Source organism: Armigeres subalbatus, chromosome 3, assembly GCF_024139115.2.
Source record: "Armigeres subalbatus isolate Guangzhou_Male chromosome 3, GZ_Asu_2, whole genome shotgun sequence".
Taxonomy (NCBI): Eukaryota; Metazoa; Arthropoda; class Insecta; order Diptera; family Culicidae; genus Armigeres; species Armigeres subalbatus.
Window position 1 is genome coordinate 163,850,160 of NC_085141.1, and position 23,523 is coordinate 163,873,682.

At 45.4% G+C, this 23,523-nt stretch overlaps 2 protein-coding genes across 2 annotated transcripts; both read right to left on the reverse strand.

Annotated features, from left to right (window-relative positions):
- Nucleotides 1-4,456: 4,456 nt before the first annotated feature.
- LOC134222113 (uncharacterized) lies at nucleotides 4,457-10,452 on the reverse strand. Its single transcript, XM_062701256.1, has one exon. The coding sequence runs from the start codon at nucleotides 10,244-10,246 to the stop codon at nucleotides 4,457-4,459; it is 5,790 nt and encodes a 1,929-aa protein (XP_062557240.1). The 5' UTR covers nucleotides 10,247-10,452.
- Nucleotides 10,453-21,982: 11,530 nt separating this feature from the next.
- On the reverse strand, nucleotides 21,983-23,094 carry LOC134220315 (trypsin alpha-4-like). Its single transcript, XM_062699339.1, has 4 exons — nucleotides 22,756-23,094; nucleotides 22,461-22,691; nucleotides 22,293-22,396; nucleotides 21,983-22,227 (listed from the first exon to the last, which is right to left on the reverse strand). The coding sequence occupies exons 1-4, from the start codon at nucleotides 23,053-23,055 to the stop codon at nucleotides 22,035-22,037; spliced, it is 828 nt and encodes a 275-aa protein (XP_062555323.1). The 5' UTR covers nucleotides 23,056-23,094; the 3' UTR covers nucleotides 21,983-22,034.
- Nucleotides 23,095-23,523: the final 429 nt, after the last annotated feature.

A 23,523-nucleotide genomic window follows, 5' to 3' on the forward strand; every position in this document is an offset into this window, starting at 1 on the left:
ACATGGTGTTCGCATCCGATCCGGCAGGTACGAGACGACGTGGAGCACAGCGAGCGAGATGGGCAGTGAGTCAGTGAGTCAAGTGAGTCAAGATGAGCTATTTACAGTGAGTCAAGATGAGCTATTTATTTTTGTTTTGTGGAAAATTCCTAATTGTTTATGTAAATTATGCATTATTTGAGGAAACTTTATATTTATTTGATGCTTTCCCTGATTTCTTTATTGGCAATTTTCTGTATTTTTATGGAAAATTTCCAATTCTTTATGGAAATTTTATTTTGCTGCCACTTCAACAGTTTTTAATGTGTGGCTCCAAATGGCTGGAGCGAAATGCGATGACAGCAGCTCTCCGTCGGTGCACGCCACGGAGATCTGACAAGAAGAAGCCGAGCCATGGCTTCTGCTCACCGATTGACACGCTGATGGTAACTTACTCAAACCCCACAGTTTACTGCGAGGTATCAAGTGCAGCGTACATACGGTCAAGTAGTTTGACCAACATTGACTCCACCCCTCTTCTAGTCAAGCATCGAATATGTTCTACAAACCGCGACACAAACACTCAATTTATTCGACCAACATCACACACGAACAACCGCGTGCCAACTTGAACATCAACCATCAAAAAATATATGGATGTTTGTGCGACTTCACTACAAACGGACAGGTCAAACCAAAATCAAACCGCTTTGATTCTTTCCAACCGAGCCGCCAACTGTCAAAATTTGGTTGGTTGTTCGAACAACACTCAGCGAACTGGACTATCAAAATTTATAACTGCAGCCTTAGGGAGCGTCCACAAATTACGTAACGCTTAGAGGAGGGAGGGGGTTTGATCGAAGTGTGACTATCCATACAAAATTTTCAAATGTTTCATACAAAAAGTGTGACATTTTTTTTTATTTTGTTTATTTGTCAGTGTGTTTAAAAACTTAGCTTATTTTACAGTTCAGATGGATTTCAAGTGCATTCACATCAATAATATTATTTGAATGTTTAATAAAGCAAAGTAGTTAACAAACCACTTAAAAATTCTAATTAGTTGAGTTCGTCTGAACCTGTCCAGCATTGGTCTTAACGTACATTGATAGACAGTCTCCGCCAGCCTTCAAGGGTTGTCGTCATTTCTTGCTGTAGAAAATTCCATGCTGCTTGTACCCTTTGACATTGGCTGTATTTGTGTTCCATGCTTTCCACTGCACCGTTGCAATGCAGACCATATTCGTTATCCGCCCTTCCGATAGTATGTAGAAGTTTGCGATGTGATCCATTTTCAATACGATGAGATAAAGACTACTTTTCTCTGTTGAAGAAAAGCTACGGGAATGAAGAGTGCGCCAGATTTTTCTCCAATCAAATTCTGGGTGAAGTAGAACCACCCTCGGCATTTCCATTTGCTTAATATAGTTGTGGTGGATGATAGCGAATGATGGATTTTGTATTAGCTGAGGGGAGAGCTGCTGCCAGATTAGCTTGAGATCAGGAAGATCAGCAGGAATGATTGTGTTGTTGAGATTGTTTGTAGGGGCAAGGGGGGGTTGGAAATGCTCAATTTTTGCCTTTTTGCAATTAATGGATCTTCCCTTATGAATCTTTGACTGACTATTACACCAACAGTGCTTCTTATACGCAGTTACCTTCCCGAGGATTCTAGCGTCGAAGGGCGTGTGGCTTACCGACCCCGACGTTCATGGTTCAAACCCAGGCTGCGCACTTCACTTTTTTTTTTAAATGAAAATCATCATTCATATTGGCATTCATACACTGACAAAAATCCAATCATATCCATTATGTGAAGCACACATAAATTTTGACTATAGCATTTCCCACATAACGGCTATGTGAATTTGCATAGCATATATGTGATCCCTTTTCACAGAACAAACTTTGGCTACAATAATTGTTTTGATTTGTGTTTGCGTTATTTTAACGATGTTTGTCATAAGTTCGATTTTATTCAGTCCAAAAATTCTTTTAGTGTAAGGATTAGAGAATTAGAATAATTTAGCTATTAAAGGATCAATCTGTGCGACGTTGTCGAAAATGCTGTACTAATAAATAAGTGTATTGGATCCTTGTGGTAAACTTTCATAAGGGGTTTGATTGAAAATCATACGTCTACTTTGCTCAGTGAACTTTTTTTATTCTTTACTATCGAGACTTTCAGCCCGAGGCTGGTTCGTCTCGCTCAGTGAACTTCACACACGGTCAAATAAAGCAACAACCGGGGCATTTTCTTGGGGGCGGAGTCAACGTTGGTCCAACGTGTTTGAGCGTGTGTACGCTACATAAGCCGAGTTACCATTTTTGCATTAGTATGTAACCGTTCGTCGCTTCAGCTCGAGGTTTATGATTAACCGGTGGCTTAAGCGCCACTTCCGGGATCCGGAAGACCACCGGTCGAGTTCTTTTGCCCGACTAACACTCGACTTCTCTCCTCAGGGGTCACTCGAACGGTCGCTGGCTGAAACTTAAAATATTGCTTTGCACCAAGTGCTTCTCCAATTTGGCCACCTCCCAAGTTATGTTACCCTCAAACTCTTCCAACCCGCCAATAAATCCCGGCAGAAATTATGCAAAGCGAGTAATCAACGTGGTCAACGGAACGGAACGGAAAAGCGAACGGAGTGATCTTTCAGCGATTACTCCAACTAAAAAAACTACTCGATCTTCTTACTTACAATTCATGGGGGTTTATTTGTTTCGGGTTGAACACTTTTGGAATTGGTACGGATATGGAAATGGTTATCTAGATCATGGCCATGTCTACACACTAGTCACATACCTGCGCAGGTTTTCTTCTTCGTCGACTTGCTACAACAATGAATCACCTGCTTTGAGCGTGCTTACAGCGGCACACTAGGAGTTAACTTTCTGAAATCAGTATGGCGAAAGGCGATTTCTCAAAATTAAGCACCTTCATCGAAGAAATATTTGGTGGGCGTAGTAGCGGACACCTTCCTACATAACCAGTACCAAATAGTTTTTCGTGAAAAGTTCCTACGGTAGAGAAAACCCGCGTTAGATGTCTTTCGCCATACAAACGTCAGGTGGTTAACTCATGCTGGCCATTTTGCGCATATACTATAGCGCTTGGATGTGACAGCGGCGGGTAGAAAACCAGCCACTGCCAATAATTCATTAACCCATTATTTAGCAATAAGGCAAAGACAAAGGTGCTGTTTGAACGAGATGCCGCCACAACATTTAAAGTAAAATGAATTTTCTTGAATGGGCAAATCATCCGTTCTCATTAACTACGCATCGCATCAATATGAAACCTAGGTCAAAAAGCAACAAATAATTTTTAGATTTTTTGTTCCCACGACTTGTTTTACAGTTCTAAACAATAAAAGAGATTTCATTGTACCTCCATACTAAATTCTAGCTGTATACTTTCAATGAATTATTGGCAGTGGCTGATTTTCTACCCGCCGCTGTCACATCTAGGCGCTATAGTATATGCGCAAAATAGCCAGGATGAGTTAATCACCAGAAATTTGTATGGCGAAAGACATCTAACGTGGGTTTTCTCAATTTTAGAAACTTTTCATGAAAAACTATTTGGTACCATTTATGAAGGATGGTGTCTGCCACTACGCCTACCAAATATTTTTTTCGATGATGGTGCTTAATTTTGAGAAATCGAGCCTTACATGATTTCAGAAAGTTAACTCCTAGTGTGCCGCTGTAAGCACGCTCAAAGCAGGCGATTCATTTCTTCAAGACTGTTCTCCACCTCGTGTGTGTGGAAGGAACATTAAAAACTTACGATATCGAACAGCAGATGTCACTAGTGTATATGCAATAGTACATTGATACAAACACACAGCAACACCACCTGTCGCCTGATCATGGTGTTCCGGAGAACAACGGGCTCTTTCCGAGTCTTGAAGCAGATCGCAAATTCGCTTTCGCTGATACAGCTATTAGCTATAATGTTTTTATTATTTCATTAGTAATTCACAAATATCAATACATGTACTCACATAATTCGGTATAGAGCGTTTTTTCTATTGTTCTGCTAGTGTCCCTTTTGTCTAATTGAATCGATGTATCCACTTCTCTCTGTGATACAAGCTGTGATTGTTTAGATTAGGATGTATTTTAGCTTCAGATGATATTAGGTTTTAATTATATGTACTGTTCCACACTTCTATATTATCAACTGATCTGCTGGTCTCGAGGAAATATAGTTGACATTGACATTTCTTGGTGACGTACTCGCACGTTAGCATCAACTACCCTAGCAGTGCACCCAGTTCTCAACATCCTCCCCCCCGTAATACTGACCACCGGCTCAGTTTTACCATCTAGCTACTTGCCAGTTTCGAAACAGGTCTCCTCATCAACCCCCTCGCAGTTTGTATCACCACTTGACGAACTCTTTGGTCTTGTCCTGCCATTATTTCTCGCACTCGACCACGAATCCATTCATTACGTGCATTGGCGTCAATTAGGTCTCTCCAACTGCAATCGCTCTCTGCTCTGCAAACCACTTCGTACGTTTCGTCAATGTCGGCAAATATTTAGTTATCCAGCGCTTCCAAAAGGTGTTCAAATGCTGCTGTGTTGCATTCCATGTCGCTTCAATAGCTGCTGCCGCTTGCTTTTGTGTCCCTGTCAACGCATCGTCACCAACCACGGGTTCTGGGGTCTCGCATACACTACTCAAGGGTAATAAGAAGTGCTTCGGTGTGAGTGCTTCGCTTTCCGCTGTCTCCAGTGGTAGGTAAGTGAGAGGTCTGCTGTTCACTATAGCTTCGGCCTCTGTTATCAAAGTATAAAGGCTTTCATCGGTCAATTTACGGTTGGTGTCATAGGCGGCGAACATCGCGGTCTTTACGGAACGCACCATCCGCTCCCACGCACCGCCCATGTGCGGAGCGGCAGGGGGTATGAACTTCCATTTTGTGTCAACGCTGGTGAACGTGCCGGCTAGATCTTTGTTTATGGCTTGAATCGCTTCTTGTTGTTCTTTTAGTTGTCGGGCGGCACATCTAAAGTTGGTGCCATTATCACTATAGATTTCAGTTGGTATTCCTCGCCTACAGATGAAACGTCGCACGCATTGTATGCAGGAATTCGTATTTAAACTAAATACAAGCTCTACGTGGACTGCACGGATTGTTAGGCATGTGAACAGAGCGATCCACCTGTTCACATAACTTCGACCAACTCTCACTAAAAACGGTCCAAAGAAGTCTAGTCCAACGAAGGAGAATGGACGAACACCTGCAGCAAGTCGTGCTGGTGGTAGCGGGGCCATGCGGGGTATATATGGCTTAGCTTTGTTGATTTTGCATCGCTGACAGTCGTTCGTTACTTTTTTTACGGTTGGTCTCAAACGTGATACATGATAGATCTGTCGTATTTCGTTCACAACCGTCTCGAAATTGGCGTGGCGAAATCTTCGATGAAATTTGTCGATTATCAGTAAAGTAAATTTATGATCACAAGGAAGAATAACGGGAAATTTCATTGCAGAAGTCGCTTTATCAGCAGCTTTAATCCGGCTATCAATACGCAAGATGCCTTGTTGGTCCATGAACGGACTCAGCGAATGTAGAACGCTTGTGGATTTCAACGGTGTCTGACGATTGGCCATCAGTAGGGCCATTTCATCAGGATACGCTTGCCACTGTACTGACTTGATTAAAGTTGTTTGCGCTAGCACCAGCTCGTCACTAGTAAGTATCCCATTTGTAGTTATGGCGCGAACACGTTTTAGCTTAAGATTTTCGACGAACCGTAGCACATATGCAACGGTTCTCAGTAAGCGTTCGAGCTTGGAAAATCGTTGAAAATCTATTTCTAATCCTTGCAAGACTAATTTCTGATGCATATAACAGGGACGCAATTCTTCTTCTGCTGCTGTGGATAGCGGTGTACTTTTAGAACGTGGCCATTCTTCCTCCGATTTTCGCAGAAACTCTGGTCCTTCAAACCAATCGCTGTCCTTGGCGAGGCAAGGTCCTTTACCCCATTTGGTTGCTGCATCGGCTGGATTTATTTTCGTAGGAATCCATTTCCATTCTTCGGGATTGGTTAGAGTGAGCAGCTCTCCGATCCTACAAGCCACATATTGTTTGTAGCGCCGGTGATCTGTTCGTATCCACGCCAACACGGTTGACGAATCACTCCAGAGATATCGTTTGGCTACAGCTACCGTGTGACTCTCAATGATGAATTGCATTAGTCGTGCCCCTAAGACTGCCGCTTGCAGCTCTAGTCTTGGAATCGAAAGAGGTTTCAACGGAGCAACCTTGGCCTTGGCTGCTACTAGGGAACAGGCAGATGATCCATCCTTGTTTACGATGCGAAAGTATGCCACGGCCGAGTAAGCCAGTTCACTCGCATCTACAAATACGTGGAGTTCCAATTCCTTATAGCTGGCCCGTGCTGCTTGCTTGAAGTAGCATCTAGAAATTTGCACTTGATTAATCGTTTTCATCGCGTCGATCCATCTTCTCCACCGTTCCCAAATGTCATCTCCGACCGTCTCATCCCATTGAGTTCCGGCACGCCAGACGTCTTGTAGGAGTATCCTTCCATGCACTAAAACCACACTGAGTAGACCTAACGGGTCAAAGAAGCTCATAAGAAACCGCAACATCTGTCGCTTGGTGGGCCGATTGCCGCTATCTATCAGAGACTGCACATCATCCCTTAGTTCCGTGGCATAGCAAAGAATGTCATCTTTCGTATTCCATAGCATACCCAACACACGCTCTCCAATAGAAGCCTTATCCAAGAATAGATTTTTGGTATCGACGGCATTGCTCTCGCCGATGGCTTCTAGAACTTGGTTTCCATTAGACAACCAGTTTCTCAAGAGAAATCCTCCTTGGCCGTGGATCATTTTAACTTCCTGGGACACCCGTATTGCTTCATCGATGTTTTCGAAACTATCCAGATAGTCGTCTACATAGTGGTTTTGTATGATTGCTTGGGACGCTTGAGGATATCGATCGGCAAACTCGCTTGCGTTTTTGTTCTTCACGAACTGTGCGGAAGCTGGCGAGCAAGATGATCCAAATGTGGCTACGTTCATGAGGAATACTGTGGGTTGCTTGGAAGAATCGGTGCGCCATAGAAACCGCTGAGAATGTCTGTCTTCTCTACGTATCTCAATCTGATGAAACATTTCTTTCAAGTCTGCTGAGACTCCTATCGAGAACTGACGGAAGCGCGACAATACTGCTGGGAGTGATGCTAATTGATCTGGTCCTTTCAGGAGTAGAGTATTTAAGGCAATCCCGTCAACGGTAGCAGCTGCGTCCCAGATGAGCCTTACCTTGGTAGGTTTTTTTGGATTTACCACTGCTCCCAAAGGTAAGTACCATACGCGTTTGGGATCAGCCTGCTCCAGTTCATGCTGTGTCGCTGGTTTTGCGTACCCTTTGGTTTGGTATTCATCTAGTTGCCGATGAATGTTTGCCTTCAAGGTTGGATTACGGTCCATTTTTCGCTCGAGACATTCAAGTCTCCTCAACGCCATATGATAACTATCAGGAAATTCAATGGAATCATATTTCCATAAGAGTCCGGTCTCGTATCTAATTCCCACTCGTTGAGTAGTCTGCTGAAGAATCATCCGCGCCCTCTGGATTTCATTCGATTCCAACACTACCTCCGCTTTTGTACCAACATCTTCTAAGGCGAAGTATTCCTTGACAGTATTATGTAATTCACGATCACTCACGCAAGCACACGTATGTAGATTAATTGAATTTGATGACGAGTTGCTTTTCTGTCCGCCGTAAATACACCAACCCAAACGGGTTTTCACTGCTACCGGTTCATGTTTTCCGCCTTCCTTCATGTTCAGCGGTACTGACAGATTCAAGTTATCGATTCCAACCAGCAAACGTGGAACAGCATTCTTGTAGCTGGCTACTGGTAGTTTCCTCAAATGGGGGAACTTCTTCGCGAGATCGTCATAGCGCAAGCTCTGGCTTCCAAGTCCCAGGTTACGCACTGTATGGGCTACCATTTTATTTCGTCTCTTGTCACCTCCACCGGATATCGTCATCTGTACCTCCATCGAATTGGATTCCATTCTCGTCATATTGGCAGTCCAAGTCAAACACAAAGGCATCGATGTTCCGCTAATTCCTAGCTCAGCAATCAAACTATCCTCGATCAACGTGAACGATGAACCATCATCCAGGAACGCATACGTCATTACAGTAGTTCTTGGTCCGTATAAAGTAACTGGAACGATGCGAAATAGTGACGAATGCAGTGTCTGCCTATGGGTATTACTACTACCAGTCTCCTTCGATGTGCCTTTATAAGAAAGCCTATTACTACGATTGGAGTGAAGTAGAGTATGATGACGAAACTCACAGCCTCCCACACCGCAGCGTCTAGTATAGCGACAGCTTCTTCTTCCATGACTATTTAAGCAAATGCGGCATAATCCATGTGACTGAACGCACTTCCACCGTCCCTCTACCGAAAAAGATCTAAACAATTCACACGCCGGTACCCGATGACCCTGTTCTTCACACACACAACACACTGGCTCTTCTCGCAACTTTTCTTCAGTGTCAACATCATGCGCGTTGATGAACCCCCTCTGCTTACCCTTGACTCGGTCTGACAATGTTGATTTGCTTCCTCCACTATAGGCGGTCACCTTACTAGCCGACACCACAATCGATGACATGAACGTACCAAAGCTTTGTAGATTCACTTCCGGACACTTTTGTAAGTAAGACGCCCACTCCATCTTTGTATGGGCAGGCAACTTCTCTACCAACTCCATCAGCAGCGAAGGGTTAGAGAGATGTGCATGTTGACCTGCCGCCTCTAAATGATCGCATAAACTTTGCACCGACATTCCAAACTCGATTAACGTTTCCAGCTTCTCTGCCTTTGGAGCGGGAACAGATCGTACCTTACGCAATAATGCATTAATTAATAGCTCGGGCCGCCCATACAATAGTTGTAGCGTGTTCAGTACCTGTGGAACAGTATCCGGAAGCAGCAAGCGGCTTCTAACCGCCTCGTATGCATCACCCTTTAAACACCGTTGTAAACGCGCGAGATTTTCTGCACTGGTAAATCCACACGCGAGCGTTGAGTTGACAAAACTGCTTATGAACATGGGCCAATCCGCGGCGTCGCCGTCGAATGGTGGTAAATCTCGGGGCATCACCTGCCGAGCAGCTAACTGCGAGGGAGAAGGGACGTAAGAGGGGAGACCCGAGGATCCCAAGACATTGACAGATGTTGGGTACATATTTGCTTGACCGTAATGAGCTGAATCATGAGCAGCTTGGTCATTTCCAAAAGGTGTGTCGTATTGCGACGTAGTATTTCTCGCTTTGTTCCAATCGCAAGTTGGAACGGTTCTATTGGGCAATCCCGGGTTAATTTGGGAGAACCCAACGGAAGGAATAGTAGTTTTACCCAAATTTACGTTATCAAATTTTCTCGTTAGATCTTGGATCCATTGATTGTAGTTAGATTGTTTCTGTGGCTTACCTGATGGCATTTCGGTAGGGAGGGAGAGATTTCGTGCACCTACTTGCGTACCGTTACCTACTTCATTCGTTCCTACTTTTGTAGAGCTGAGTGTTTTCGGCACTATCTTAGGAATCGCCCCTGTGACCCGGGCGACAGGCTCAGCATTCTGTTGGTGAATCCGTGCCGGAATCGTTGTTTGTAGGGCAGTATGCACTGCTGCTTGTACCGCTGCATTGATTGCCGCCTGGAGCGAAGGTGAGATTGATTGCGAGTTTGATTGCGGTGTTCCCAACGGGCGTGCGTGGAGTGTGTCAGCAGCTTCCCGGTTCTTTTGTTGACCATCGGCGCTATTTTCGTTTCCTGCATGCTGTTCGACCCAATCTGCTGTTCGCTGTTTCTCCGGTTGCTCCGGCTGGTCATTTCGTTGCTGTAGTTGCTTTCTTTCCTCCTCAAATTTCTGACGTTCTTTCTCTAGTTCCTGACGGGCCAACTGACACTGCTTTTCCATTTCTTGCAAACGGACCTGCATCGCAGCAACCCTGCTGCTGGAAGAAGACGTACGAGATGAGCGGCTATCAGGTAAACAAGCATCACATGTGAATGATTCGTCGGCTATAGACTCGCTGACTCCGGCACATAAGAAATGCCACCACGCTTGGCAGCGATCGCACTGTACATAGTTATCGTACGAGTCGGGTCTATTGCAGTTGGCGCAACTTCCCTGTTTTTCATTTTCCTTTGCCGTTGTATTTCCTTTCGACGAAGCCATGTCGAATTATCTAATAGATTTGTTCCGGAGAACAACGGGCTCTTTCCGAGTCTTGAAGCAGATCGCAAATTCGCTTTCGCTGATACAGCTATTAGCTATAATGTTTTTATTATTTCATTAGTAATTCACAAATATCAATACATGTACTCACATAATTCGGTATAGAGCGTTTTTTCTATTGTTCTGCTAGTGTCCCTTTTGTCTAATTGAATCGATGTATCCACTTCTCTCTGTGATACAAGCTGTGATTGTTTAGATTAGGATGTATTTTAGCTTCAGATGATATTAGGTTTTAATTATATGTACTGTTCCACACTTCTATATTATCAACTGATCTGCTGGTCTCGAGGAAATATAGTTGACATTGACATTTCTTGGTGACGTACTCGCACGTTAGCATCAACTACCCTAGCAGTGCACCCAGTTCTCAACAATGGAAATATTGCAATTATACCATCAGGTGTAGTGGCTGTTGTTAAAATATTTTGAAAGGGTCTCAAGCGGATTTTTTGCTAGAATGCAACTGACGACCTCCTATTGCGCCAATTTAAATTTCAAATGGCTACATAGAGTTCGCGCCTTCGGAAACATCGAGCTAACTTCACTACATAGAACATTACAAAGTATCGTTGCCATATTGAATATGGCTGTCGTCATAGTACTCAAACATCACAACATTTAGTCGAGACACAAACCATGTCGACGAATTGCTTTCTCGTTGACACGAATCGAATTTAATTTGAATTTGAACATTATCATACTTAAAAAAAACGTCAAAAACTACAAATATCAAATTCAACTAAAATAGACGACACGTAAAACTATTTTCAAAAACTTATTTACACTTGATTTTGCTTAAAAAGATAAAAACGTCTGAAGCTACGGAAATTTACGTAAATTTAAAACGGTAAAAACGTAAAACGTTACAAGTATATCATGAAGTTAAGAAGATGATACAATTTTAGCCCAAGGAAGTCAAGAAAACTACCAACCCGAAAACTTCCCAGACCGTACCGGGAATCGATCCCAGCCACCTATGGCGTGGTCTTGCTTTGCAGCCGCGTATTTTATTTCACGGCTAAGGAAGTTAAGTGACAAACGATTGTGTTTTTTCGCACTTGTATACAAGTTCGGGCAACAGGGACTATGTCCAAGGGCTTGTCGATCCAGCCCCAGGCCATCTGCAAGTTGTGGGGCTTGCCTAGGATGTGGTGGGGTTTGGCAGTGGGCCCTGTTAAAATCCTATAAAAAGCTACATGTATCCGCTAGTATGCCCCACCAAAACGACCGTGTGCCGCACAAAGCGCACAAGCCCGAGTCATGGTGTCAGGTGGGACACAAAACAGACCTGACACGGCGGCCCTCCGACGAGGCAGGAGGTTTGCGAAGGCCCAATAAGCCGCCTGGAAAACCAACAACTACGAGCAATACAAGAGATAATACGACTCAATATTATCGGCAAAAACCTAGGCGACGAATAAAGGATCACGATTGGAATCTTGGAACATGGAACTGCAAGTCACTAGGTTTCGCCGACTGCGAATGGATGATCTACGTTGAATTATATCCCCGAAACTTCGACGTCGTGGCGCTGCAGGGGGCTGGACAGGACAGAAAGTGTGGAAAAGCGGGCATCGAGTGGATACCTTATACCAAAGTTGTGGCACCACCAACGTGCTGGGAACCGGCTTCATAGTGCTGGGTAAGACGCGCCAACGTGTGATTGGGTGACAGCCAATCAACGCAAGGATGTGCAAGCTGAGGATAAAAGGCCGTTTCTTGAACTATAGCATCATCAACGTGCACTGCCCAAACAAAGGGAGACCCGACGACGAGAAAGAAGCGTTCTACGCACAGCCGGAGCAGACATACGATGGATGCCAACTCCGGGATGTCAAAATCGTCATCGGCGACATGAACGCACAGGTAGGAAGAGAGGAAATGTATAGAAGAGAAGAATGCAGCATAGGCGAGATTCCTGCAACACCGTACGAGGGCGAAAGAGGCACGATATAAACGGGCGCGGAACAGACAAAACTCGATTTTCCGGAGGAAAAAGCGCCAGCAGGAAGATCGAGACCGTGAAGAGATGGAGCAACTGTACCGCGCTAATAATATACGAAACTTCTATGCGCAGTTGAACCGTTCACGTAAGGGCCACGTGCCACAGCCTTATATGTGTAAGGACATAAACAATAACCTTCTTACGAACGAGCGTGAGGTGATCCAAAGGTGGCGGCAGCACTACGAAGAACACCTCGATGGCGATGAGGCAGACGAAGATGGCGGTATGGTGTTGAACCTGGGAGAACGCGCGCAGGGCATAATTTTACCGGCACCGGATCTCCAGGAAATCCAGGAGGAGATTAGCCGGCTGAAGAACAACAAAGCCCCTGGGGAGCTATTTAAACACGGTGGTGAGGCACTGGCTAGAGCACTGCACTGGGTCATTATCAAGATTTGGGTGGAAGAAGTTTTGCGGCAGGAGTGGATGGAAGGTGTCGTGTGTCCCATCTACAAAAAGGGTGATAAGCTGGATTGTAGCAACTACCGCGTAATCACATTGCTGAATGACGCCTACAAGATACTCTCTTAAATTTTATGCTGTCGACTAGCACCAATTGCAAGAGAATTCGTGGGGCAGTACCAGCCGGCTTTATGGGCGAACGTTCCACCATGGACCAGGTGTTCGCCATTCGCCAAGTACTGTAGAAATACCGCGAATACAACGTACCCACACATCATCTATGCATTGACCTCAAAGCCGCATATGATACAATCGATCGGGACCAGCTATGGCAGCTAATGCACGAATACGGATTTCCGGATAAACTGATACGGTTGATCAAAGCGACGATAGATCGGGTGATGTGCGTAGTTCGAGTTTCAGGGGCATTCTCGAGTCCCTTCGAAACGCGCAGAGAGTTACGGCAAGGTGATGGTCTTTCGTGTCTGCTATTCAACATCGCTTTGGAAGGGATAATACGAAGAACAGAGATTAACACGAGTGGTACAATTTTCAATAAGTCCGTCCAGTTATTTGGCTTCGCCGACGACATAGATATTATGGCACGTAACTTTGAGAAGATGGAGGAAGCCTACATCAAACTAAAAAGGGGAGCTAAGCGAATCGGACTAGTCATCAACACGTCAAAGACGAAGTACATGGATCGATCAGGTGAAGGACGATTTGCGAACCCTCGGCAGACTGCGTGATTGGCGACGTCCAGCCATGGACCGAGCTGAATGGAGAAGACTCTTATATATCGCACAGGCCAATTCGGCCTTAGTCTGAATAAATAATAAATAATCATTCACGCTCACACAGGCACTCATCCCGTATGAGGCTTACTTGGGTGCTCAATCTAACATATCTTCTGACACACCCTGACACTCTCTCTTACTAACCATATGAGTCTAACATACCATGTGAGTCTAACTTGGGTGTTCAGGCTCACCCTTTACGCACCGTGTGAGACTTACTTGGATGCTCACCCTGCCACCTGATTCACGCTCTAGCACACCAATTTGAGAGTTTTTTGGGTGCTCACTCTAGCACACCCTACCACTCCTCCTGATACACGCTCTGTCACACCATGTGGGATTTACTTAGGTTCTCACATCTGACATGCCATGCGAGGCTGACTAGGGTGCTCACCTCTAACATACTACGCGAGGCTGACTTAGATGCTCACTCTACTCTCCTCTTATTTTTTTTATAGAAGGATGAAGGCAAATCTGCATACAGACACCTGAAATTGTCACTCAGAGAGTGGGGTTGGCGCGCCGGACCCACTAAACCCACCCAAGCAACAGAAGATTACTTGAGTTACCCGCTCTACTAATACCCTGGTTCCCCTAAGAACTGCCTCTCAGCATTACTTCTGAGGGATAGGCAGGTATGAGTCTTACTTGGGTGCTCTCTCTCTAAAACACCCTCTGACACACCCTGACACTCTTTCTGACGCACCATATCAGTCTTCTGACAACGGCAACTGGGTGGCGGATGCTACGGGGATTGCGGCTATCCAAGTGATGGGCAGATTTCCTATCCAAGAGGTGGTAGACAGTTCAAGCGAGGGTTTCGTAATCGCCAAAATTAACGGGATCTTTGTGTGTAGCTGTTACGCACCCCCAAGGTGGACTTTGGAGCAGTATAACCGGATGCTGGATTCACTCACGGAGAAGCTGATCGGCCGAAAACCAGTGATCATCGGAGGCGATTTCAATGCTTGGGCAGTGGATTGGGGAAGCAGACTGACTAACGCCAGAGGTTACAGTTTGCTGGAGGCGCTGGCTAAGCTGGAAGTAAGATTGGGCAACGAAGGTACCGTTAGTACGTTCCGCAGAGATGGCAGGGCATCATCGATGTCACGTTCTGCAGTCCGTCGATGGCAAGGAACATAAACTGGAGAGTCTGTGAAGAATATACCCATAGCGATCACCAGGCGATCCGATATAGTGTTGGAACGCGAACGCCGACGGTACGACGAGAGATAAGGTCTAGTTGGCGAAGATGGAAGACGAAGGACTTCGATAAGGATCTTTTTATCGAAGCACTTCGAGCGGACAGCGACGCTACAAACCTTGACGCAGACCAGCTGACGGAAACGCTAGCGAGGGCTTGCGATGCGACGATGCCGAGGAAATTGGAGCCAACGAATAGCCGGCGGCCAAGTTACTGGTGGATCGAAAATCTTGCCAACCTTCGCGCTGCCTATCTCAGAGCTAGGAGACACGTTCAGAGGGCACGGTCTGAAATGGTCAGAGAGGAGCGGAAGATAGTTTTCCGTGAAGCTAGAGCGGCTTTCAAACGGGCGATCCAAATCAGCAAGTCAAACTGCTTCAAGGAATTGTGCCGGGAAGCTGACGCTGATCCTTGGGGTAACGCTTATCGAGTTGTGACAAAGAAGATCAGGGGTCCAGCGACGCCGAAATGTGTCCGGATAAGCTGAAGATCATCGTGGACGGTCTTTTCCCGCAGCATGGTTCTACGACGTGGCCGCGTACGCCGTACGAAGATGAAGACCTAGTAACCGCTGCAGGTATGCAAGTCACCAATGACGAGCTATTATCAGTGGCGAAAGGTTTGAAGATGAAAAAAGCTCCGGGTCCGGATGGAATTCCAAATGTGGCTCTAAAATCCGCGATTTTGGCGTTCCCGGATCTGTTCAGGATGGTGCTGCAGAAGTGTTTAGTAGACGGTAATTTTCCGGACACATGGAAGATCCAGAAACTGGTGCTGCTGCCGAAACCAGGAAAACCGCCGGGGAATCCAGCATCGTATAGGCCCATATGTCTGCTGGATACACTGGGAAAGCTTCTGGAAAGGGTTATCCTCAATAGGCTTACACAGTTCACGGAGGGTGAGACTGGCTTATCGGAAAAACAGTTCGGATTCCGCAAAGGCAGATCGACTGTGGATGCAATCAGGGCAGTCATTGAAGATGCAGAAAGGGCGTCCAAGAAGAAGAGGAACGGCAATCGGTTCTGCGCGGTAGTGACGATTGACGCGTTCAATAGTGCCAGCTGGGAGGCCATCGCCGCAGCGCTGCATGGAATGCGAATCCCCGACTTCCTGTGTAAGATCCTTAGGAGCTACTTCCTGAACCGGATTCTGGTTTACGACACGAACTCGGGGCAGAAGTCGATCAGGGTTACGGCGGGCGTTCCACAAGGGTCCATACTAGGCCCGACGTTATGGAATGTGATGTACGACGGGGTGCTGATGCTGAAGTTGCCCAAAGGTGTAAAGATTTAAGGATTCGCGGATGATGTCGTCCTAACGATATCCGGTGAGTCACTGGAGGAGGTGGAAATGCTGGTGGCGGAAGCGACCGCGGCAGTTGAAACCTGGATGAATGGAGTCAAGCTGCAGCTGGCTCATCACAAAACGGAAGTGATGATGATCAGCAACTGCAAAGTAATCCAGCGGATGCAGATTACCATCGGAGGGCACGACATCCCGTCGGTGCGGACTCTGAGACATCTAGGTGTGATGATTGATGACCGGTTGAACTTCAACACCCACGTGGACTATTCCTGTGAAAAGGCGGCTCAAATGATCAGTGCGTTAGCAAGGATCATGCCGAACGTCGGCGGTCCGAAAGGCAGCAGTAGGCGTCTTCTTGCGTCAGTATCATCCTCGATACTAAGGTACGGAGTTCCAGTCTGGGGAGCTGCGCCCTAGATAAAACGTAACCGGAGGAAGCTAAATAGCGTGTTTCGTCTAATGGCCATCCGTGTCGCGAGTTCGTACCGAACCATTTCGTGGGACGCAATTTGCGTTATCGTACGGATGATTCCGATCGGCATAACCCTAGCAGAGGATACCGAGTGCTACCAACGGAGGGATATCAGGGGAAGGCGGTGAGACTGGACTCTATGGTGAAGTGGCAGCAGGAGTGGGACAATGCGGATAATGGAAGGTGGACCCATCGGCTCAACCCCAATGTGTCGACGTGGGTGAACAGGGAGCATGGTGAGGTGAACTTTTACCTCACACAGTTCCTGTCCGGACACGGTTGTTTCCGCCAATATTTGCACCGGTGTGGCCATGCGTCATCGCCATTCTGCCCGGCGTGTATCAACGTAGAGGAGACTCCAGAGCACGTGATATTCGACTGCCCGAGGTTTGCGGAGGCACGTAGAAGAATGTCTGCCATAAGGGCGGACAACATCGCAGAGCGAATGTGTCGCGATGAAGGTACGTGGAATGCGGTAAGCAGAGTCGTGACGCAAATACTGTCAGAGCTGCAGCGTCGATGGAGAAGGGACCAGCAAATAAGCGTCGGTTTGGAGGAAAATCCAGCACAGTGAGCAGTGTTTGGTCTCGGGTCGTCGGGGCGCCAGCGAACCGGAAGTCTTCTGCCAACCGGAATCGTCGGACCGACCTCGGCACTCGAACCGCCAACCTGCTGAAGAAAGAAGAAAGAAGAAGGAAGTGCTTCGGGTATGTAGGGCACCGCCAGTGCGGACGTCATCCACCACCGGAACTGTCGGACCACCTCTGCAACCCGAAGACGAAGTCGACGCAATGCGCGAAAGCATCCCCTGCGATAGCCGCCAGTAGTCGGGGCACCATCAGTGCAGAAGTTTCCTTCACCGGAACTGGTGGACCACCCTCGACGCCGGGGGGAGTCAGGAGGATTCGAATTAGGAAGTTTGTGGCACGACCGCCGAGGGATCAAGACAACGTAGCAGTGGATCTCAGCAAGCCACTCGGTGAACTAGCCTAAGCTAGGGGCCGGAATTTTAGAAAAAGTGCATGAGGACAGCCCTACCCCCCAGAGTAGTCGCAGCATCCCGTGGTCCCAGGGGGGATCGAGGCAAGGAGGATAAGGGACCCGGTTTATCCGGGAGGCACATTTTTAGCAGGTCGGGAGGAGCCCATCCCTGTTCGCCTTCGAGCATAGTGTGGATGCTCGAGCTGTCTGTCGCGCAGATTGTTGATGGCCTTTAACCCTTGTAAAAAAAACCATATCAGTCTTACTTAGATGCTCACCACTGACATACCATGTGAGTCTAACTTGGGTGCTCACCCTTTACGCACCATGTGAGACTAAGTTGGATGCCCACCCTACCACCTGATTCACGCTCTAGCACACAAATCTGAGCCTTATTTGGATACTTACTCTAGCACAATCTGCCACTCCTCCTGACACACGCTCTGACACACCATGTGGGACTTACTTAGGTTCTCACTTCTGACATGCCATGCTAGTCTGACTTGGGTGCTCGCCCTTAACATACCATGTGAGTCTGACTCGGGTGCTCACCTCTAACATGCCACGCGAGTCTGACTTGGATGCTCACTCTACTCACCTCACCACCACTAACACCTATGCGGTCACTCTTCTGCCATGCCTCGTGGTGGCGACTGCGGTTGCCATCCGCTGCGACACTCTTACCTCGACATGTGCAAACCTCTCATTCACTTCCCCGCGCTCAGCCTGTTTTCGCTTTAAATTCTTCTTCTTCTTATTAGCATTACACCCCCCACTGGGACATTTCCGCCTCGCTGCATAGTGTTCATTCAGCACTTCCACAGTTATTAATTTGGTTATATAACAAATCCGCAAATCGGCCAAACTACGTCCTTTTTTAGTGATTTTTCACGAGCACGAATTGAGAGAACCACAACGCCTATGGGGATGAAATATCCGTAGATCGTGTGCTTACTTATGCTAAACAATCGACTTTAAGGTGATCATACAATCAAGCCATGTGGTGAATTTCAAATTCACCACACAGTTTTCTACTCCTATTATCAAAGTTCAAATCTAGCGTAATAATTTTTGTACAATGCTGAAATTAAAGTCGATTGTTTAGCACAAGTAAGCAGACGATCTACGAATGTTTCACCGCCATGAACAATGTGGTTCTCTCAATTCGTGCTCTTGAAAAATCACAAGAAAAAGCACGTGGTTTCCAAGATGGCCGATTTGTGGCTTTGTTGTATAACCACCTTAATTTCAGCATTGTACGAAAATTATTACGCTAGATTTGAATTTTTGATAAGTTACCATTTTTGCATTCGTATATCATGAGGCTAACCCGATGATACTTTAATGCCCAGGGAAGTCCGGCACCGGGAATCGAACCCAGCCACCCACAGCATGGTCTTGCTTTATAGTCGCGCATTTTACCGCTAGGCCAAGGAGGGCCCTCAACTTTAACTCTAACTAACCATTCACAAGTTAGTCGTCTGTGATGAACTTTATTCATAATTAAAAAATCACTTAAATAAAGAAATTTAAAAAAACAAGTTGGTCGTGCTTGTCGACTACTGCTTGACGCGCCAAAATCTCTGCAAGCTGCAAACAATCTAAGTGGTTTGGGGTTGATTTATTGATATTTTTCGGTGAACAATAACTATACGCCATTTGTTTTCCTGCGTGACGCTTCGGTCTACTACTTTGTCTCGACCATCTTCAGACGCATTTCGATCACCGCAGCAATTTCCGCCTCGTTGTCTGCTGGGCGATCATGATCACGTGGTACGTGATCGCCCAGCCCAGAAGATGGTCGAGACAAAGTAGTAGACCGAAACGTCACGCAGGAAAACAAATGGCGTATAGTTATTGTTCACCGGAAAATATCAATAAATCAACCCCATATTGAGTAACGGTGATTAAACCAATCAAATAATCTGGTTGCAGTCGAGTGATTGCAGTCGAAACTGCGTTCCACTTCTCCACCGCTTGGCACATCCTCTGGATAAGGGTGCCCGGAGTTGTGTCCCGACCCCAAACGTCTAGCATATAGCTCTTCTTTCGACGTCTGCAATTTCATCAACACCTGGGCAGTCGGGGCAGACGGGGCTCTCCGCGTACCCAATCCTGTGGAGGTACTGCCGGAAGCAGCCATGGCCTGACAGGAATTGTGTCAGATGGAAGTGAACTCCCCACCCAGCGCGATATGTTAGGTATCAGCCGGTGGGTCCACCTACCTTTAGAAGAGTTATCCCACTCGTGCTGAAGGGATTTGGTGTGAATACTATTATATGCATTATTGTCTTTACTTTTTTAACAGGACATATCCCATGGTTAATGATCGATTGATTTTATCATATCTACACAGTATAAAAATGTTACAGCATATATGATGTAACAAAAAAGATCCGTTCAAAACGACTCAACTTTCTATCACATTTTAAAATTACTGGTCGTCATTATTTACTATGGAGCTTGTATTAAATATTGCGTACAAGAAAAACTTGGATGTAAAATTAGAGGTTTTCAAACGCAACATATGGGTTCAATTTTTTCCACAGCGAGTAAGTTTCATAATTTTTAACTGTGTGGGATACACGATTTTTATATCTACTTTTCTCTACAATGGTTGAACATATTGTGCATGCTATTCACAAAAAAAAACTAACGTGACTCACAACGATGGGAAACTACTGTATTTATCGGAACGGTGATTGTTCTCGCTCGTCGGATATTTTCGGGTTGGAAACTATCTCGACATAGTGTATCCATTGTACTTACCACACAAGATACATACTCATGCAATGGTGGGCATAGGGAAGATTTCAATCAATAACTGGTGAAATACTAATAGAATACTAAGTTGAAAAGCCAGCCAAGTGCCAGTTGGAATGTAGAGCATTTGAAGAAGAAGAAGAAAAATGGCGGCGATCATACAATGGGGTACTTTCGTCTCCTATTGCTGCCAATTTTGAGGATTAATTCCTCTGTAGTAGGGGAGCACGGAGCAAAATGGCATCACTCATAAAGTTACTTATATAATCTTTTAACAGACATTTATGAAAGAATATTACCGTTGCAATTCAATATTTGCTATTCATTATTGAACTGCAAAGGAAAAAAAAGCAAAATCCCTTCATTTTCACTCGAATTTTACGAGTTGCGATTCTCCTACCTAACCCGTAAGATTGTCGTTCAATCCATTAAGACAAAACAAACAACCATGCGTTCACCATTATATGCAAATGAGTCATTTTACACCACATATTTTAAATACGTTTGAAATTAATAAAAGCTTGTTGTTTTCGATAGGAGATCATTGTTTTGTAAATTTTGCATCTACACATTGAAATGGTATGATATTTTTCTCTACATAAGGGAACACATCTAAAAACCTCTCCCCTATGTACCAACATCCCGAATACGACACTTTGAATGTGATTTAAATTCTTCTTCTGCAAATAACTCCTACGTAGAAATCTCATAGTTCGGGACTGATCTGCGATTTGGGCGTAACTTATTCTGTAAACAAACATTGTTTCATCTTTTCCGTAGAATGTAAGCGTTTTTCTCCAAAACTATCCAGTTCCGAGTTGGTTTCTGGCTCAGGGATGTACGATAACCTCGAATTGGGATATCGGAAGTTGGACAACCTGACGTTAGAGATCTTCCTGTTTAACTTAAAGACGGCAGAAGGGCCACTTGGTCTGTTCAGGCTGGCATTAAAAAAAAGTATCAGTATCAGTATCAATTCGATAGTAATCTTAAATAAACATTCCAATTTATACATTTCACGATCCACATGAAATTTATTCTATTCAACTTCCCCATAGCATCCTACATTCAACATATTAATTTTTAGGTTAAGGTGTATTAACACTTCTAACATTTTTTAGCTTTATTTAGGTGTTTTTTTTTTTCACAACTAACATCTCTTTTTACCATTAATAAACTTTGGCTAACACTTGACTTTGTTCATAACCCTTATAACTTTTAATAAATAACAATTAACACTAACCGATAAAAATGAATCAGCTGTCACGTGGCAAAAATCAGACGACTACGATGAACCGGGTACGTTACCAGAATGTCGGACAATAACTCGGCGAAACTGGTTCTCGACAGCTATGCAACGAGCACAATGAGGCAAGGTTTGCAATGAGCAAGGTAAATCCATCAGGTGGCAGATTGGCGGACCCTACATAGACTGCGTGGTTGACTGTACTGCGGAAGCCATACTCCGACCTTAGTCTGAATAAATAAATAATAAATTACAAATTCCTTCTCTTCTGGAAGTGACGTGATAGGTAAATGAAACGGTAAATACTTTCGAAGTGACAACATTGGTATTGTGATGACTTGTTTTGCTTCCATAGGCTACAGTGGAATCACAATAAAACCTAGAATATTATGTTACCAAAAGTTCAAAAATATCGGTCAATCGCTTCGCATTCCCTAAACGTTTCAACTATGGTAAGTCAATACACTGATGTCATCAATATAAAGCATTACATTAAATTCGTCCATTATGTACATATTAAATTTAATTTTATTCTGCTAATCTGTCAAAACTTTTACACTCCGGTAATTTCAGTAATGAAGTTGCGAATAGCAGGATAAGCAACACGAGCGTAAACTCCGGGCTCATTGCCCAAGCAGTTGGATGCTCCCCAAGACACGAGACCGATCTGGCGACCTCCGGTTACCAATGGACCACCGCTGTCTCCGTTGCAAGCATCACGCCCTGGCTCACTAGCGCACAGCATACTGAAAAATTGGAAAACGTGTTAGCTCACTTTGCCCAATATCGCTACATAAACTCACAAACTTACTCGTCAGTAACCCAACCAGCTGGCCAACCCGCTATGCAAGTTGCCTGATCAATGACTGGGATGTCCACCATTTGTAGAATCGTGGGAAGCGATCCAGGGACACTCTAAATAATTGGAAAATTATTTCACACCACAAACTTATGAACAGTATTTCGGTTAGTGTCATACCGTCAAACCCCATCCGGACAGCACAGCACGCGTACCTCCTGGGTAATAAGTATCGGCCGGTACTAGAGGAATGGTTTGGATATTCACTCCCTCTAGTGGGTCCACAGTACGCAGCACGCAAACATCCAATTCAATGTTCCATGGGTTGTAGTCCGGGTGGTTGACGATTTCTGCGACCGCAAAGACCACACCTCCATCAAGACGGCTGGAGCTACCGCCGAAGAGAGTAATCTGTAAAATTCATTGCACTTAGAGTTGAACACATCGAAACCAAAGTAGAAGAACTTGTACTTACTATGCTAACATCGGGCAACGGGTGAGTGCAGTGAGCAGCAGATAGAGCCCAATTAGAAGAGATAACCGACGCACCGCAACTGTGAGAACCGCCGCGTCGCAGTGAAAGCTGGTATGGGAAATACTGAATATCGGCATCGATGCCTCCGACGACTCTTCCGGTCACGGGCTCTCGCGGGATCGGTTCCTTCAGAGAATAGTAGGCACCTGGCATGCGCCTATTGTACTGCAGCCAAAGGTCCTCTTCCGGACCGGCAGAAACCGCGGCGAAGCACAGCGCCAAAATTGCGAAAACTTTCATCTTGTCGAAGTGCTGATTCCGACTGTGAGCACCTATGTTCGATTTCTTACTTATTTATAACGTTTTGAGTAATGTGCCTCGATTGAACAAATTAATCTGAATTGTAACCGTCGATAAGATATTGAAACTTCCTGGCTCGAAGAGTTAATTCGTAAAACGATAAACTATGTATGACTTATTGATTACATCCCCCACCTGGAACATTGTCGTTCTCTACTCAATGCCCATTAACCACTTTCAAAGCCATGCACTGTGAAGTTCTTCAGCCAAGTGCATTGTTGTAGAATTCATACATTAAGTGCTAAATGCATTATGCTCACAGATATCAAGAATGGGTTTCATCCCGTGAAATTCACACATCGAACCCATCCACTTTCAACTCGGTCTCGACTCGAGTCGCTAATCTCGCAGCTGAGCCACGCAAGACCCAGATAAACTATGTGCTCACGACCTAATTGGGGGATTTCC

Excerpts from the sequence above, each read along its gene's own strand:
- LOC134222113 (XM_062701256.1), bottom strand. The coding sequence starts at position 10,246 with ATGGCTTCGTCGAAAGGAAATACAACGGCAAAGGAAAATGAAAAACAG.
- LOC134220315 (XM_062699339.1), bottom strand. The coding sequence starts at position 23,055 with ATGAAAGTTTTCGCAATTTTGGCGCTGTGCTTCGCCGCGGTTTCTGCC. Across the intron at positions 22,692-22,755 it reads CGTTGCCCGATGTTAGCATA|ATTACTCTCTTCGGCGGTAG; the intron begins GTAAGTACAAGT and ends TGAATTTTACAG. Across the intron at positions 22,228-22,292 it reads GCTGGTTGGGTTACTGACGA|TATGCTGTGCGCTAGTGAGC; the intron begins GTAAGTTTGTGA and ends CCAATTTTTCAG.